The 20000-nt window shown below is 44.7% G+C and overlaps 1 protein-coding gene across 1 annotated transcript in view; it reads left to right on the plus strand.

The window, feature by feature from the left end:
* The window catches only part of LOC143297122 (uncharacterized), a 138768-nt gene that overhangs the window by 89531 nt on the left and 29237 nt on the right, over positions 1-20000 (plus strand). The window contains exons 3-5 of the mRNA XM_076609295.1: positions 11987-12229; positions 12266-12438; positions 13212-13265. Of these exons, the coding sequence (XP_076465410.1) occupies positions 11987-12229; positions 12266-12438; positions 13212-13265 (470 nt within the window). The remainder of the gene's footprint in view (positions 1-11986; positions 12230-12265; positions 12439-13211; positions 13266-20000) is intronic.

The raw sequence follows: 20000 nt of genomic DNA on the forward strand, positions 1-20000 counted from the left end.
TTTTACGCTGAGGGAATACGGAAGCTTGTGCACAGATGGGAAAAGTGTGTGACAGTGCTGGGAGACTACGTTGAAAAAAAAAAGAGTAAGCTTCTATCTGTATTAGAAGTCCTTATACCGAAAAATTCACCTTATTTATTGAATGACCCTCGTACATACAGACAGACAGACAGACAGACAGACAGAGATTCAGGAACTTTACTTTTCAGCAACTGGAAACACAGACACGGAAAGGTGCGTACAAAGCACTGTTCATATTTTTTCCAGCAATAATTTTGTTTTGAAAACATATTTTTGAAGAAATCAGACAATAGCAATAAAGAAAACTGGCATCTGGGACTGCAGTGAGATACTTTTCCGGTCAAAGCAACGATGCAAACGATATGTATGTAGCCAACCGATCACTGTCAGTGAATTTTGTTCACCAGTATTGCTCAAAGGAATCTAACACGCGCTGTTTCAGTTACGTAAGGAAACACTTCTATTTCCGACTCCATTTAACTCACTCAGTACGGCCAGTCCTCTCTACTCCTCTACACAGACTCCTCGGATGTCCAGTGGTTGTCTGAATGACCCAACCTTTAGCTTCCGTCGTCAGAATTGTGGTATTCTTTGTGAACATTCACGTCTTCAGTATAAGAGCCTTCCGCTTGCAATATTTTGATGCTGGTAATTCGGGTGAAACGCTGTTAACGTCGTCTCTTTCGCCATTCGTACTGAGTGAGTTAACCATACTTCTGAGAATCAAAAGAGATCAAAACATGATAATAGAATACGACCAGTTATGGAAAAATATTGAGAAAACGAATGGTTGGAAAGTATTAAGTATTGGACCCGGACGAGAGAGTGAGGTCGACGTTGCGCAACTCCTCTTCACTTTAAACAAACTCATCGCGCAAGTCATCAGTCATCCTTATTGACCTTTCAACCCTCCCCCCATCCCCCAGCTGGATGACAACGATGGTCATCATCGATCTCGATGGACACACACCATTGTATTGAAGATCCGGAGTATGAGTCAATATTTTTGTGATCTTACAGTGCTGCCAATATTGGAATGATAATGACCTGTTTTTCCATAGATCACTGTAGTCTCTATATCAGAGAGAGAGAGAGAGAGAGAGAGAGAGAGAGAGAGAAATAGAGACAGAGAGAGACAGAGGAGAGAGAGAGAGTGAGTGAGTGAGTGTGTGTGTGTGTGTGTGTGTGTGTGTGTGTGTGTGTGTGTGTAGCAACCGAGCGAGAAAGACGAGGTTGGAAGAGAGAAATATATCTCAAGATAGTTGCATTCCAAGTATCTTATGTTTTCGTGTGGTGTGGTGTAGTGTGGATCGGCCTTAGCAAAGTATGAAAATACAATCAGTACTGAAACACTAATCGAAAAATTACCGAAGAATCACTCTTAATTGATTAAAATTCGATGAATATAACCGCCACAAAATCACAAAAACCACAGAAGTTCGTCCTTCATAACCGATACAACAGTATTATAAGTGTGAATAGTCACCTATTCAAACGAAACAGAGCAAAATATGTGTAACAACATAACTTGTTAGTAAACTAATATGATGTTGATTTTAACTTCGTAACCAAAGACCTTGCTGCTGACACATCAGTTTCTGTCGCCCTGTATTTCGTCCTTCATTTCGTTTTCAATAACTTTTCCATTTTTTTACTCACTTGTGTAAACAAAGTGAGTCCATGTTTTAACCCGGTGTTCGGTTGTCTGTGTGTGTGTGTGTGTGTGTGTGTGTGTGTGTGTGTGTGTGTGTGTGTGTCCGTGGTAAACTTTAACATTGACATTTTACTGTTATATTTATATTTTTTGTATTCTCTAAGTTTGGCACTTTGATCTGATATTCTGACCCAACAACAAGAGCGGTCATTATTATCACTTTTTGTTCAAACAGGAACTTCTTTTGCTAAGCATGGAAGTTTTATTTATTTTGCAAACGTTTTGGTGCATATAGTAAAAAAGGGAAATTATTCTGTAATTAATGCTAGGGGACTTAATTCGATTTAAACTGATCTTTCTCATTTTAAACATTACATTTTGAAATTATACTCAATACATAAAAAGCTTGGATTTTTTTAAAGTGTATCACAAGTGAGTCTTGAAGGCCTTGCCTCTCTTGTTTATAAGTTATTTTGCCATTATCTCTTTGTATTCTTACTCTGTGAGTCATTTTTCGACATTTTCTGGATAATTTCTCGGGCTTGATTTTTTTTTAGAGCAGAATTAAACAAGACACCATTAGTGCTTGTAACTTCATTACCTAAAACAACAACAACAACAACACAAAACAACAACAACAACAACATCAACAACAACAACAACAAAACCACCCACATACTTGTTCGTTCGTTCACAATCATTGTTATTTATGGAAAAGAACAGCAAGCACAGCAGGTTACTTTAAAATGATTTCTCGACAACACCCATCCTAGGAAAAAGGATTGTGTCTGAGCGTGTGTGTGCGCGCGCGTGTGTGTGATGTGACACGATGTGCGTATGATGTGATGTTCTCGTCCGCTTGCAAAAAGAAAGTAAGAAACAAACAATGCAAAAAGAAAGTAAGAAACAAACAAACAAATGAACAAACAAGAAAAAAAAAATGGTTCGGCATCCTACATACGATACGCAAACCAAATCTAAAAACGAAAACAAGTGTCTTTCTTCTACTTTCATTTTTTCCTCCTTTGTAATACTGGAAGACTGTCTCGTAAATTTCAGTGCCGAATTGAGCACTGGCACGCACACGAAGCATCATCCTTTCGCCTGCAGCTAGCTGGTTATTTGGCCACATTATCTTGGTGCATTTTTGTTCTCAGAGGCCTCTCATTCTAGAGGAGAGGAGTTCCCAGCATGTCCCCCTTATCATAAATACCTTTGTCCCCTATCCCGCTCTGTACAATCAGTGGGCAAGACACTTCATCCAGTGTCCGCCAGTCAGTGATAGAAAACGAGAAAGAAAGCAAAAACAAGAAAAACAAAACAAAACAAAAACAACAAAAACAATTACAACAAAAAAAAAACAACAAGCAAACAGCAACAACAACAAAAAAACCACGTCGGACAAAAAAGTGCAGATCTGAAGGATAATCTGATAGGTGATATAGAGCGAGATCCTTTCCAGCTGGTGATCAGATTGCCCTGTTTCGCCGTCTTCCGTCTCGTCTTTTCGTACATCTTCATTTTCACCGAAACTACATAAAAGATTATCAGCAGTTCTTCTGCTTTAGCACGGCTACTACCAACAAGCATGTGAAATTTAGCGGGCACTGAAACAGCGATGAAATAGGTGATGGCTGTGATACAGCTATTTGAATCAAGAAATATCATTTACATAAGGGCTGCTGTATCAACAACTGAAAAAAACAAACGTCCAAGACTATGGGGAGAGAGACGGGGAGGACGTGGTGGGGGAGATATGAGATTCAGTTTCAGGTGTGTGTGTGTGTGTGTGTGTGTGTGTGTGTGTGTGTGTGTGTGTGTGTGTGTGTGTTTTTTTTGTTTTTTTTGTTTGTTTGTTTTGTTTTTATTTTTGTTTTGTTTTTTAAAGCAAAGACCAGCGGAGAAGGAAACAAACAAACCAAACACTACTTTTCTAATTTAAAAAAATAAATAAATAGAAACCGATAAAACAGTATCATAAATGTGAATAGTCACCTATTCAAACGAAACAGAGCAAAATATGTGTAACAATGTAACTTGTTAGCAAACTGATCTGATTTTGAATTTAACTTCGTAACCAAAGACCTTGCTGCTGACACATCAGTTTCTGTCGCCCTGTATGTGACTGCACTGCTGACAAATGTCATTACATTCCTGTTATGACCTCACACCCTTTCCCTTCCACTTTCTTTCGCTCTTTTTTTTTTCTGTGTGCGCTTGCACTCTTGCTGAATTCCTTGCTTTGGAGTCCCACACACAAAGGCCAAGCCAAACTTAAAAACCCAAACTGTCTCTGTTCTTTCCTCTTTGTTGATACTGGAGACAGTGTGGTAAACTATAGTGCCACACACACACACACACACACACACACACACACACACACACACACACACACACACACACACACACACACACACACACACACACACACGATATCCTTTAGCCTCTAGCTAGCTGTGTTGTCACAGTATTTTTCCGGATCTTTTTTTTTTCTCTCTCACTTTTACGCCGCTCATTTCGGGTTCCCTTACATCGCTACGTCCTGGAAGAAGACGGAGAAATAAGACTCCCGGACAAGGAAAAAAAAAAGAGTTCTGACACGAGAGATAATTTGGTACATGACAGGAAGCAAGTTCCTTTCCTGCCTGTATTGGATTTCCATAGGTGTCTCCCATCCAGACGCTTTCTTCTATTCAGAAAACACCAAAAACTAAACAGATATTTCCAGTATGCTCCCGGCCCGCAGCACAGGCATCAGCAAGCGGATCAGAATGGAGCTGGCGGCAAATTTATTCTTCTGAATTGGAGATCCGCGACAATCCGTGGAAAATTACTCTTGAAAGAGCCCCGGTGTCCACACAGAGGGAGAAGATTGATTCAGTTGTAGAGACACATGCCTGTTTGCAGAAGAGAGCCCTTCTGAAAGTGCCCCTAGCATCCCCAGAAGGAAACACTACTCTGCAGCAGTTTGTCTTGCTGTGTGGAGTGATGGCCTAGAGGTAATGCGTCCGCCTAGGAAGCGAGAGAATCTGAGCGCATTGGTTCGAATCACGACTCAGACGCCGATATTTTCTCCCCCTCCACTAGACCTTGAGTGGTGGTCTGGACGCTAGTCATTCGGATGAGACGATAAACCGATGTCCCGTGTGCAGCATATACTTGGCGCACGTAAAAGAACCCACGGCAACAAAATGGTTGTTCCTGGCAAAATTCTGTAGAAAAATCCACTTCGATAGGAAAAACAAATAAAACAAACTCCACGCAGGAAAAAATACCAAAAAATGGGTGGCGCTGTAGTGTAGCGACGCGCTCTCCATGGCGAGAGCAGCTTGAATTTCACACAGAGAAATCTGTCGTGATAAAAAGAAATACAAAATACAAACACAAAAATAACCACAGAAAAACAAAAACAAAACCGAACCCCGAAGCTGTTACGCGCTTCACTGGTCAAAATAAGCTGCAAACAATCTTTGAAAAAAGGTTTTTATTATCTTTTAAAATATATTGCAGACAAGGGCAGCACCGGTTGAAATCGAAGGTCTAGACATATGTGTGCATATCTAATTTATTTGAATGATCTAATCACAGACTTTTTCAAAGCAATTGTATACACATCTACTGTCCCACTTTAATTTTGCTACCATTCTAAAACAGGAAGTGAACTTGTAGCCCCCCACCCCCCCACCCCCCTTTATGTATAGTTTTCGACCATCTGATTCCAAAAAAATATCACATGAATATAGTTACGCCAGCTCTGTTCTTTAAAGCACTGAAACAGTTTTCGTTGTCGCCTTCACTGCTACTGACGCAACCGACTGACTTGTCCTGTATGAAAACAGAGATCCATTAAGCGCGTTGGGTTACGCTGCTGGTCAGTCATCTGTTCAGCACATGTGGTGTAGCGTATATGGATTTGTCCGAACGCTACAACGCCTCCTTGAGCAAACTGAATTGAACTGAACTGTGTGCAGACGAGCGCTGCCTTTTCTCTCAGTGTGACTACAGGGCGTGTACCAGCATTGTGCTGGAGTCTCCTGGCTCTGATGGCTAAAAATCCGTGTCTGTCCATGATGACTTCCATCCAACAGAACACAGGGCATCAAGGCACAGCAAGGAATAAAGTGGCGCCTCCAGCACCCCAAATATAACCCAGAAAACAGATACCATTTGCTGGAACGACGGGAACAGGTCAAGATCTTCCGCCTGAGGACTGGACACAACCGCCTGCTCCACCACATACACACAAAATTGGACAGAGTGGAGAGTGCCCTTGTGGTGAGGGACCAATGACAACCGACCACATCCTTCAAGACTGTACGACGCATGCAGCATCCAGGAGGAAGTACTGACCAACACCGACAGCAGTGGAAGCCAAGCTGTACGGCACCCTGGAGGAGCTGCGACGGACGGCAGCCTTCATCGAGGACACCGGGCTGCTCATCTAACGGGAGGCGAACGAGGAAGAAGAAGAACACAGGGTTGTCTGTGAGCCAAGCTCTCGCTCAGTCACCATGTCCGTCTGTGTCGCGGATATCGGTCGTCAGGACACGCAGTAATAGTTTAATTTTCTTCAAGGGTGCGCCACTGGGTTCGGTCGAATCCATATACGCTACACCACATCTGCGGCATAGCCCAGCACGCTTGTCAGGTCTTTTGTGCATGCATTTATATATTTGTGTACCTATCAGGGTTGGGGTTTCGTTTCTCAGAGTTTTTAGCCAGAGACAACACTTCTGTTGCATGGGTTCTTTTCCAGTGCGCCAAGTGCCTGTTGCACACGGGGCCTCGGTGTATCTTCTCATCCGAATGACTACACGCTCAGTTTGATATTCCAGTCAAACTTGGAAGAAGCGGGACACGAACCCAGACCCTCACGGACTATTGTATTGGTAGTTAAACGTCTTAACCACTCTGCCACCTCCCTCCTTGCTCAGGACATGCAGCTAGCTGTTACACCACCCGGGGGTGTCCACATTCTGCCCCTGGGTGGAAAAGGACGCAGGGCTGGCCGTAACAGAAATCACATTGAGAGGATGTATGAGCAGGCCGTCCAGTTCTCTCCCTTCATAATATCCTGCCCCAGCGGTGAACGCAGCAGCACAGGTTCAGAATCAGAACTCTATTTCCAGATGCTGATCTTGCCGTGCCTGTCGCAGACAGCTCGGACATGGGTACAGCTCACAGGGGACAGACGCGATAACAAAGACGCGCGTTAGCTGAGGCTTATCCAGAGAGAGAGGGAGAGAGAGAGGGAGGGAGAGAGAGGGAGGGAGATAGAGGGGGAGAGAGAGGGGAGAGAGAGGGGGGAGAGAGAGAAGAGAGAGAGAGAGAGACAGACAGACAGACACAGAAAGACTGCCAGAGACAGACAGACAGACAGAGACAGATGGAGAGAGAGAGATAGGGGGAGAGAGAGAGGGGAGAGAGAGACAGACAGACAGACAGACACAGAAAGACTGCCAGAGACAGACAGACAGACAAACAGAGACAGACAGACAGACAGATGGAGAGAGAGAGAGCACAAAAGGTAATACTTTTTCAAACTTGTGTCCATGGCACTGTAAAGATGAGCTATGGATTGAGCTTTTTCATTTTTAGAGAGAGAGAGAGGGGGGAGAGAGAGAGACAGAGACAGTCAAACAGAGACAGACTGACAGAGAGAGATGGAGATTCAAAATTCAAGATTCAAGATGGTTTATTCAATTAAGCCATAGCCCCATATGAACAGGGGGTAATAACAGTTTTACATGTGTCATTGCAATTGGTAATATAAACAACGCAACGTCTTTCACAACAAACTATCAGTGAATCTCGGAAATAAAATGAGAGAGGTGGAGAGAGAGAGAGAGAGAGAGAGACAGAGACAGAGACAGAGAGAGACAGAGAGAGAGGCAGAGACAGAGAAAGACACAGAGAGAGACGGGGGGCACAAAAGGTAACTCTTTTTAAAAATTCTGTCCATGGCATTGTGAAGATGAGCAATAGATTGATCTTTTTTCTTTTTTTTTTTTAAAGATGCTTTATTCTTTTCTTATAATCAAATTATCTCGTCCAAAGCTGATCACCTCGATCTTCCCCTGTTGTCAGACGTTCCCAATCTCTTTTCTCACACCCGCGAAGTCAATACGACAACAACAGAAGCACGTGCAGCTTCCGACACCCCACCCCGTCCTCTACACTTGTCTCACCTTCTCCGCCTTCCCCCCTTTCCCTTCCTCTGTTCCTCTGTACTGCCACTCTCGCTTCACGAAAACACGCGTGTACACAAACACGTATATACACACGCATATACAAATGGATATCACACACAAACGAGAGAGAGCGAAAGGACACACGTACTCTCTCTCTCCCTCTCTCTCTCACACACACACACACACACACACACACGCACGCATGCACACACACACACTCACGTACGCACGCACACACACACGTATACACACACACACACACACACACACACACACACACACACACACACATGCCCTACGTGAACTTACACACGCATGAATACACACTTTTTTTTTGTTCAACTGGTCCTTAGTTTTCACGAAGTCCCCAAAAGCTTGAGTCAAAGTGACTGATTCAAACCACCATCTTTTCGGACACTTCAGGTCCACCCCTCCCTCCACATCTATCAAACGTCATGAGAAGTGTCTATTCCTTGAAGTAATTGATTGTTATATTGATCGATTTACAGATCGATATTTTCATCTCGAAATCATTCAGAAAAGACAGCCCCAAAAAGTATTTATTCCGAATTCACATGATGCTGTAGACGTCCACATCTCTTTCCAACATTCTTCCCATGGGTCGCCATGGGTGTTCAAATTTAGCAACACCTTTTCCCTCCCTCTCTTTACTTTATATTTCCGTGTCCAAACCGTTTTATCAGAATCACATTATCAACCCTTTTTCTTGCTAGGGGGATGGGGTGGGGGGGGGGGGGGGAAGAAAGGAAACGGAAAAGAACCGTCTGGACTTGGTTTCCTTCCCCCCCCCCCCACCCCCCCACCCCCCGCCCACACAAACGCATTGATCTGATCCGCTCTGTTGCCAAGCACCCCAGGCCAATTTGTCACATCCTTGAAGTCAATAACAGTTGCACCGCCAGTCTTCCCCCCCCCCCCACCCCACCCTGCCCCCCCTCGCCTCCCTTCCTCCCGCATATACTCCTACACATTTTCCCACCCACGCCATCCACACACACGCACACATGCATACGCGCGTGCACACACACACACACACACACACACACACGCACGCACGCACACACACACACTGATACTAACACACACACACATACATACACACACACACGCATGCATACACATGCACACACGCGCGCACGCACGCACGCACACACACACACACACACACACACACACACACACACACACTACTGACACTCACTTCCAGTGAACACACACTCTCGCACACAAACATTATATAAGTAACCTCCACTCCTAAATCACCCCCTACCCCTCCTGTCCACATAATGATATACGTAAATACTATATATATATATATATATATATATATAGACACAAACGCGCAAGACATGATTCCATTTGATTTCACTCCAGTATCTAGTGGCTAAACCAAATCTGGAAATGCAGACCAAAATCCTTCTAACATTCCGTCTCGATCAATGAATTCATCATAAGCCCCCTTATCAGAGTCCTGCGATGCTTCTATTATCTTAATCATTGATTTTTCATAATCAAATTTCCATTCCCTAGATCAATATTTCCATCTTCAAATCTGTCAGAACAGACATCTCAAATTGAAGTCCTCCCGAATTCATATAGCGCAGTGAGCAACCACGGTCGCTTCCAACATTCTCTTTCAGTTCCGGTTATTCGTGTCATGGGTCATCAACTTCATGGAAGCATGTACATTTTTTTTTTGTTACGTCTTTTTCTCATGTCCACTTTATCTCTGTTGAATCGCATTTACCCTTCCGCACTAGAGTTCGGGCGATTCATTAATTCCGATAGAACGACCTTTTGATGAAAGCAAAGTGCACATACTCTGTGCGCGAAGGTCGGAAGATCAGGGGAAAGGTTGGGGAGGGGGCGAGGGGGAGGGAGGTATGGAGCAGGGGGTGGGGGGGGGGGAGAGAGAGATACAGGGGGAGTGAAAGGGGAGGGTAGTGATAGATTGGCAAACAGACAGACAGACCGACAGAAACAGAGACTCAATTATATAGCATCTGCAATTTGTGGGGGTTCTGTTTTCCTCAATGCTGACATTACTGCACACAGGGGACAGCACAATTCTGGCAAAAAGAAAAAAAAAAGAATCGAAGGAAAACATAAAGCAAAGAAAAAAAGGAAAAGGCGAAAAAACAATATATATATATATATATATATATATATATATATATATATATATATATATATATATAAGAGAACGAAAATGAAAATGGAAGAGATGGAAACAGAATAAAAAAAAATAGAAAGAAAGAAATACAGACAGAAAGAAGGAAACAAGAGAAAAAAAGGAGAGACACTAAAAAAAAAAAAAAAGGAAAGAAAGAAACAGAAAAAAAGAAAGGAAGCAAGGAATAAAGAAAGAAAGACAGACAGAAAGAAGGAAGCAAGAAGAAAAGGAGAAACACTGAAAAAAAGAGAAAGAAATTGGAAATGGAAAGAAAGAAACAGACAGAAAGAAAGAAAGAAAAAAAGAAAGAAGAAAGGAAGGAAGAAAGGAATAAAGAAAGAAAGACAGACAGAAAGAAGGAAGCAAGAAAAAAAGGAGAGACGCTGTAAAAAGAGAAAGAAATTGGAAATGGAAAGAAAGAAACAGACAGAAAGAAAGAAAGAAAAAAAGAAAGAAGAAAGGAAGGAAGAAAGGAATAAAGAAAGAAAGACAGACAGAAAGAAGGAAGCAAGAAAAAAAAAAGGAGAGACACTGAAAAAAAGGTGAAAGAAATTGGAAATAGAAAGAAAGAAACAGAAGGAAGAAAGAAAGAAAGAAAAGGAAGGAAGGAATAAAGAAAGAAAGACAGAGAACAGCAATCAATTCCATACAAATGGACACCCCCGCGACGCAACGCTCCCTCCCGCACACACACACACTGATCCTCCCTGTGGTCAAACATTTCCGGCTCCATTCGTCAGCCCTGTACACTCAATAGCAGATGCACGTTCCTCGCCCCCCCCCCCCACCCCCCCACCCCCTTTCACCTTCCCCTCCCTTCACCACCCTCACCCCATGTCTTTCATCATTAATCCCCCCCCCCCCCCGCCCCTTCATCTAATTCCCCCCTTCCCATCCTCACTCCTCTACACACACACACACACACACACACACACACACACACTGACCTTTTTGCTTCCCAGAGTACACAAGCACGTTCGGGATTTTTATCTGAACACACACACAATTCACACGCGCGCGAGCGTCTGCACATACACACACACACACACACACACACACACACACACACACACACACACACACACACACTGACCTTTTTGCTTCCCAGAGTACACAAGCACGTTCGGGACTTTTATCTGAACACACACACCCACAATTCACACGCGCGCAAGCGTCTGCACGCACGCGCACACACACACACACACACACACACACACACACACACACACACACACACTGAACTTTTTGCTTCCCAGAGTACACAAGCACGTACAGAACGTTTATCTGAACACACACACACAATTCACACGCGCGCAAGTGTCTGCACACACATATGCTAGCACACACACACGCGCGCGCGCACGCGCACACTCACACACATGCGCGTGAGCACGCACACACAAACACACACACATTCAGTCCTCATTTCGATTTTTCGATGATGATTTATCTAACAACCCTATTCTTCATTTAATATATAGCTGAATATTTATCTCTTACCTTCCTTTAATCTTATCTTCTTGATATCCGAGTCTGCTCATCTAAATTCATAGTTGAATATTTAACATTGTTTGCCCAATTAGGATTTACTGATCAGTGTTAAATATCAAGCGAACAGTTCTAGCTTCGGGTTCGTCATTGAGTATGTATCAGCCGTATATTTAGTTCGTTATCCTAATCATATTCATTGTTGAACATTTTACGAAAAGTCTAAATCGGTTAATTAAGCAACACATACTGGGTGAGGCTTGAGGGTGTTAATTATCGAGCAATGAATCTAAATGAGCAATAATTCCATCCTCGCTATGATTGACTGACTGCTCGACAATGAACGCCCCTTGGCTGCCTCACATTCCTTCTCACACTGAACCCCACCCTCACCCCCACCCCCACCCCTCCCTCCCCTCCCCACCTCTCCTCGTGCAGTTCCCGAGGACCACCACCACCACCACGACACCGCCCACAACAACGACACCACCTCCGCCAACGGCAGCAGCAGCAGCCCCCTCAGCCCCAACCACACCCACCACCCCCTCCTGGACCCCCTCCACCCCTTCCCCAACCACACTGGCACCCTCCTCAACTCGGCCATCGCCACCACCTTCCGCAACCACTCCGCCAACGCCACGGTCACGGGGACGCGCGGAGACAGGGGAGGAGGAGACGGAGGCGGGGACGGGGGAGGGGTGGTGGTGGTGGGCGGAGGAGGGGCGGGTGGAGGGGAGGGTGGTGGTGGGCACCACGGTCACCACGGGGGTCAAGGGGTGGAGGGCGGGGAGGGGGTGGTGGAGGGGGGGCACCACGCGCCCAACAAGCACCTGACGGAGGAGGTGCTCCACATGGCCAGCCTGACCATCCTCACCATCTTCCTCGTGGAGGTACGTGCAGCAGCAGCGCGAGCCGGGGCGGATGCGTGTGAACTGTGAAGAGCGAACGAAAGTATTTCATTCTTAAAACTTTTTTGAGGCTCAGGTTTTTGACACACAACCTGACAACCGACTTACGTTCGCTATTTTTATTTAAAGACGCATGGAGGTTTAGATTTAAAAGACAAAAAGAAAAAAAACAAAAACATCACCTACGCCACATGACAGTATCACACTACTGCTACAGCTACTACTACTGCTACTGCTACACCTCCTCCTCCTACTACTACCACTGCTGCTGTTGCTGTTGCTGCTGCCGCTGCTGCTACTACTACTTCTGCTAGTACTACTACTTCGAAGAAGAAAATAAGAAAAAGAGGAGGAGGAGGGGGAGGAGGAGGAGGAGGAGGAGGAAGAAGAAGAAGAAGAAGAAGAAGAAGAAGAAGAAGAAGAAGAAGAAAGTCTAACAGAGGATCAATGTAAGTTTTTTGTTGTTGTTTTGTTGTTGTTGTTGTTTTATTATTATTATTTTTTTTTTTAGGAATATAGGTATGGTTGAAGTAACGAATCTCAGTCTGTAAACCCATCGCACACTGTCCTATCACCCCCTTCCCACCCCCGGTCTCACCATTTCCCCCTCCTCCTTACCCAGCCTCCTTCCCACCACTTACCTTATGTTATACCTGAGCTGTCACATTCGTGCATTGCTGCAGTGAGAATGTGTTTGATGCAAAATGCTGCAAAGCCTGTGTTTCATGAAGCTTTCAATGTTGTTTCTTCCACAGGTGCTTTTCAAGATTTACGCAGAGGGCAAACATATATTGAAACATAAAGCAGAGGTAAATATTTGTTGTTGTTTTTTCTGTTTTTATTTCACCACTGTAGCTTCTACAGCTTTTGTCATTTTTCCACCCCCACCCCCTTCCTCCTCTCTCTCCCCCTCCCTCCCTACTTCCTCTCTCTCTCTCTCTCTCTCTCTCTCGTGTGTGTGTGTGTGTGTGTGTGTGTGTGTGTGTGTGTGTTCGATGGTACGTGTGCAGAAGGAATAGTTTTCTGACCACCGATTCCTTATGGGTTTTTTTCTGTACATTTCTTCATTTTCTTTATTCCTGCCTTTTCCTTTCTTCGCTTTCATTTCCAGTTGTTGTTTTTTCTGTTTCCTGCGTCAGCAGTCAATTCTTTCCCGTTTTGCAGCACGAAATGATCTGTGCAGCTGTTACGAGGTTTAGAAAAGGAATTTGTGGCTCAAGAGAAATCCTTTCTCACATAGGGTGCGCAAGCGCGCACCCACACACACAGACATACACCACACACACAGACTCTCTCTCTCTCTCTCTCTCACACACACACACACACACACACACACACACACACACACACACACTTGCTTGTTTGGATAGATGCGGTCATGGAAGGGATCCTTAAAAAAAAGAGATTCTCTCGTGAAGAAAAGCCTGCTCTTGAAACATGTAACATACATTTTTACGTACCCCATTTCCAATTCCCTGTCAGCAAGTGCAGCCGTTAAATAACGTATATAAACATGGCGGGCACATACAGGTTATGCTAGCTATCTCTGCTCGACACATTGATGATGAACTGGACAGTTCGTTGAGTGAAATAAAGATGATGAGCTAAGACAATTTGTTGAAGAAACAATTATGGCTGACGAATCCAACAATTCCTTTTTGTGAAATAAGGTTGATGAATCAGTTCCTTTATTTACAACTTATGGTCCAACAGAAACCGAAATTTGATCATTTCCACCAGGTATCCGCTGTTCTATCCCCTGTCACCACCCATATGAGTGCTGGAAACTCGGTTTAACTATCTCCATACGAACGGCGAAAGAGACGACGTTAACAGCGTTTCACCCCAATTACCATCATCAAAATATTGCAAGCGGAAGGCTCTTATACTGAAGACGTGAATGTTGACAAAGAATACCACAATTCTGACGACGGAAGCTAAAGCTTGGGTCATTCAGACACCCACTGGACATCCGAGGGGTCTGTGTAGAGGAGAAGAGAGGACTGGCCGTACTGAGTGAGTTAAATTATATAGTACCCCCGCTTTCTGAAACTTATGTGCAGGAAAGTCCTTAAAAAAAATAAATAAATAAAAAGTTGCAAAAAACAACGTTATTCCTATGCCTCGTTTTCTTTTTCTCTGGACATCCTCCTTTTTGTTCTGTTTATATATATATATATATATAACCAACCTCTTTCCCTTTCTCCTCCAAGGAGTCATTAAGCTCGCTAGACAATGAGGTTAGAGCACAAGAGTGGATACTGGCTGTCCATCCTGCAGTGGTATTCGCCGAAATGTTGTCTACGTATTCTTCTTATTTCAGCGTCCTGGAAATATTTCTGATGATCGTTTTGTCACCAAGTTCCGTTTTGCGGTTGCAGTCACCACTGACAGTGCGCTGTAAATTTCTTTTGCGTTTACCAATACCAGTGACTGTGCATCATTATGTTGTCGTGTCCTTGAACGCCCAGTTTGCATTACCGTACTGGGTTTGATGACGGGCGCAATAGCCGAGTGGTTAAAGCGTTGGACTGTCAATCTGAGGGTCCCGGGTTCGAATCACGGTGACGGCGCCTGGTGGATGATAAAGGGTGGAGATTTTTCCGATCTCCCAGGTCAACATATGTGCAGACCTGCTAGTGCCTGAACCCCCTTCGTGTGTATATGCAAGCAGAAGATCAAATACGCACGTTAAAGATCCTGTAATCCATGTCAGCGTTCGGTGGGTTATGGAAACAAGAACATACCCAACATGCACACCCCCGAAAACGGAGTATGGCTGCCTACATGGCGGGGTAAAAACGGTCATACACGTAAAAGCCCACTCGTGTGCATACGAGTGAACGCAGAAGAAAAAGAAGTACTGGGTTTGATCACAGATGCATTTCGCATATTATCATTTCTAATCCTTGATATAGTTTCCGTCGCTGATAGGACTATCGGTAACAAGAAAGAAACCATCACGTTCTGGGTTTATTTTCGGGCAAGCGAAGAGAATCGCTTTTCAAATGGTGGGCGGTTTCCTGATTTGATCACGGCTTGTGCGAAGTTGTATTCGTTTGTTTTCTGTTTCTGTATCAGTTTCCATCTGCACACACCCACACCCACACACCCCCTCCCCCCCCCACACACACACGCGCGCGCGCACACACACACACACATATACACATACAACACACACACCCAACCCCCCACACACACGCGCTCACTCTCCCCCTCTCCCCCCTTTTCTCTATTGCTTCCTCTCTGTCTTCGTTTCAAAGAAATCTCGAAACAGACCCAACAACCACGATGACGAAATAAATTCTACAGACTTCCACTCCTAGTGTTCAAAATCGTGAGTGGGAATGGTCGGTGATATTTTATGCACTTTGATACCAGCCGTCCGCGAGACAATAAATATATCCAACCCCCTTCTTCTTCTTCTTCTCCTCCTCTTCCTTCATGTTCGTGATCTTCTGGTTTTTCTTCTTCTTCTTCTTCTCCTCCTCCTCCTCTTCTTCCTCCTCCTTATTTTTGATCTTCTTGTTCTTGTTCTTCTGTTTTTTGTTATTGCTCTTCTTCTTTCTTCTCATCCTTCTTCCTCATCATATTCTTCTTCTTCTTGTTGCTGCTGCTGCTGCTACTGTCGTGTCGTCATCCTTCTTCTTCTTCTTCTTCCTGCTCCTCCTTCTATTCTTCCTCATCCTCCTCTTGTTGTTGTTGTTGTTGTTGTTGTTAATGTTGCTACTGTCGTTGTCGTCATCCTTCTTCTTCTTCTTTTTGATCTTCTTGTTCTTGTTGTTCTTCTTCTTCCTCCTCCTCCTCCTTCTCTTCTTCCTCCTCCTCCTCTTTTTGTTGTTGCTGCTGCTGGTGATGCTACTGTCGTCGTCGTCGTCATCTTCCTCCTCGTGCTTGTCCTCCTCCTCCCTCTTCTTCTTCTCAAGAGGAAGCGAGGGTTTCTGACTGGGGGTGAGGTGTAGGACTGGGATGAAGAGGGTGTGAGCAGGTGAGCGGATGGTTGGGGGCTGACGTGACGCCGAGTCATTTACTTCAGGCAAGATGAAGGGCAACCTCTGTTTCCTACAGACGTAGAGAGGGGAGAGGTGTGTGGGAAAGGTGAGAGAGGGTTGCAGGCGGGTCGATCGACCACAGAAGGGTCTTGCAGAACCAGCTAGGAATGCCACGGATCCGAAAAAGTAATGTGGATTTATGGCTGCGGATGGAGAAGGCACCAGAAAATGGACAGGAGGAGAGTTAGGAAGGAGGGGTGTGGGGGTGGGTGGGTGCGGAGAGAGAGTATGGTAGGATGGCTGAAGACAGACGGACAGACAGACAGACAGAGACAAAGAGTGAATGAGATTAATCAGCTCAGTGCAACACAGACAGACAGAGACATACACAGAGACAAACAGTGAAGGAGATAAATATCAGCAGAGAGCAATGTTCAGCTCAAAACGGTAACCATCACACATCATTGTTAGCCTCATCGCACAAAAGATGAAGCTGGCCGACATTTCAGCTGGACCATGATTTTCTTTTCATCAAGTTGTTTGACATCCCGCCGATATCACCGGAAACTGTCGGACGCCGCTCTTTCTCTGTCTCTGGACCTTGCTTTTGGAATGAACTTCCTCTTTCGCTTCGTCAGGTCTCCGCACTCAGCTCTTTCGGGCCTCTTTCCATGATAGCCTCCCTCCCTTGCCTCTTTTTTGGCTTCAGTTTCTCAAGTTTAGAGTTATGCATGCGTGCGAATGACTGGTGTGAAAGCGGTTTGATTTGTCTCTGCACAAAATTCAGTGACATATATATTACATATATATATATATATATATATATATATATATATACTAATTTAATTATCAATATTACTAATCATTATCATTCTTGCTGTCTTTGTTTCATTCGTGTTTATGGATCGACAAAGAAAACAGGCAAGGGGAGTTACCACTGATCGATAAATCGCACTTCGTCCTCCAGATCCACGTGATGTAGTGAATCAGAGAGAGAGAGATACACGGTGTGCACAGACAGCAAGCAAAGCAGCACTCTCCCCGACCCATCCCACCCACCTGTGGACACCGTGGGACTCTCTGAGTGATGAATGGGAGGATTCTGTGCTTCAAATATCCTCTTTTCTACACCTCTCTTTGTTTCGGTCTTCTCTTTCTGTAGTTTGTCTTTATTTCGCGTATAAAAAAAATCATTGATTTCTACGTGTTCTAGAAAACAAACAAACAAACAAACCAGCACGTTCTCTCTCTCTCTCTCTCTCTCTCTCTCTCTCTCTCTCTCTCTCTCTTTCTGTGTGTGTGTGTGTGTGTGTGTGTGTGTGTGTGTGTGTGTGTGTGTGTGTGTGTGTGTCTGTCTGTCTGTCTGTCTGTCTCTCAGTCTATTATTATCATCTTAGATAAACAGACTATAAATAAATAAACGAACCATCTCTCTCTCTCTCTCTCTCTCTCTCTCTGTGGGTCTCTCTGTCTCTCTGTCTCTCTCTCTCTCTCTCTGTGGGTATCTCTGTCTCTCTGTCTCTCTCTCTCTCTCTTTGATAATTGGGCACTTGGATTCTAACTTGTTAGCGCCCTAAAGATACGAGTTACCGGTGGTCATTTCTGACCGAGTTCTTGTTCTGTATTGTGGACAAAAACAATGAGACTTAAAACCTTGACTTACTTGACTTATTCCTCTTGATTCCGTGGGGAACATAGGGCCGCAACAACACTCCTCCAACGCACCCGGCTCTGGCTGGTCCTCTTCAGTTCGGCCCACGTCATTCCGGCCGCCCTTGTCTCTGCCTCAATGCTTCTCCGCCAGTTCTGCTTCGGACGGCCAACTTTCCTTTTCCCCTGTGGGTTCCAATCAAGAGCCTGTCTTGTGATGTTTGTTGCAGGCTTGCGTAGTGTATGGCCTATCCATCCCCATTTCCGTTTCTTGATTTCCGTCTCCAGTGGGGCCTGTTTTGTCATGTTCCAAAGTTCTTCATTGGAGACAACCTCTGGCCATCTGATGTTCAGGATGTTTCTTAGACATCTGTTGGTGAATGTCTGAAGCTTGTGGGTGCTGGTCTTTGTCACTCTCCACGTCTCTGAGCCATAGAGTAGAACCGACTTCACGTTGGTGTTAAAAATCCGGATCTTGTTGCGGATTGAGAGGGCTGTCGATCTCCAGATTGGTCGAAGGGTGTTGAAGGCGTGTCTTGCTTTGTTGATACGGCTCTTGATGTCTTCGTCCGTCCCCCCGTCTTTGCTGACAACACTGCCTAAGTAGACAAACTTAAAACCTACTGCAAAAAAAAAAAAAAAAAAGAGTACGTGTGCAATACTTGGATCACGCCAGCTAGTACCTACATCCCTCAATATAGTGTAGTTCACTTTGGCTTTGAGCATCAACCGACAGCATCGGACCATAATTACCAGGGCTAAAATCTTGCCACGTAGCAAACGGTCGGAATAACACCACGTCGAAACAACCAAAGCTCCCGTTAAACCTAGAAAAACAAAACCCCGAAGAGAAATTCGTGGCATAATTACCGCCTGTGATACTTGAAAGAAGCGGCGTTTTGTCGGACACATTTTACAGGACAATAGTTAATGGCGAAATAACCCAAAGAGCTGATTGTCGACGTGCTCAGCAAAGAAGAAGACTCGTAACGACACGTTACACAACGACAATCGATCAAAACGACAATTGATCGACGAGGAAATTGGTCCGTCATGGACAAAACGCCGAACTCGCGTCATCACAGCCGCGAAAAACCAACAAATCAACAAAGAACAAAAAGAAAAATAGAGAGAAAAGAAAGTTACCGTCACCAACATCGTCAATTCACACATATAACGCAGGTACACACTTTCTAACATCTTACGCAGGGAAGGTGATGCTGCCGCCCAAACTTTGGTATGCTTCTTTTTCCAACAACGCCCACACACACACCTACCCATCCCCAAACATCCACTCCACACACACGCACGCGCGCGCGCGCACACACACACACACACACACATACACACAAACACACACTCACGCACGAACACACACACACACACACCCACACACACACTCACGCACGAACACACACACACACACACACACAAACAAACAAACAAACACTCACACACACACACACACACACACACACACACACACACACACACACACACACAGAGGAAAGAGAGAGACAGACAGACAGACATGAGACGTACAGACCAACAGACATGGAAAGACAGACCACGAATATGCGAATGTTCTTCGTCTCTTTCGTGCGTGTTATTGATAACAATACACGTGGACCCCGACTGAACGTGTGTGTGTAAGTGAGTGTATGTGTACTCTGGAGCGTGTGTGTGTCCACCAGCCATGTCGTGCAGCTCCTGTCTGTCAGGGCCCTCTATGAAAGAGAGACAGACAGAAAGACATAGGCAGAGACAAAGAGACACAGAGAGACAGACGGACACACAGACAGAGACAGGGACAGATAGAGACAGAGACAGATGCGTAAAAACTTGTCATGAACGCAACAAAGCCATTCGTCAGGCTGACAGGGAAACCCAAAAATATTATAT

Source organism: Babylonia areolata, chromosome 22 (genome assembly GCF_041734735.1).
Source record: "Babylonia areolata isolate BAREFJ2019XMU chromosome 22, ASM4173473v1, whole genome shotgun sequence".
In the NCBI taxonomy this organism is placed as follows: domain Eukaryota; kingdom Metazoa; phylum Mollusca; class Gastropoda; order Neogastropoda; family Buccinidae; genus Babylonia; species Babylonia areolata.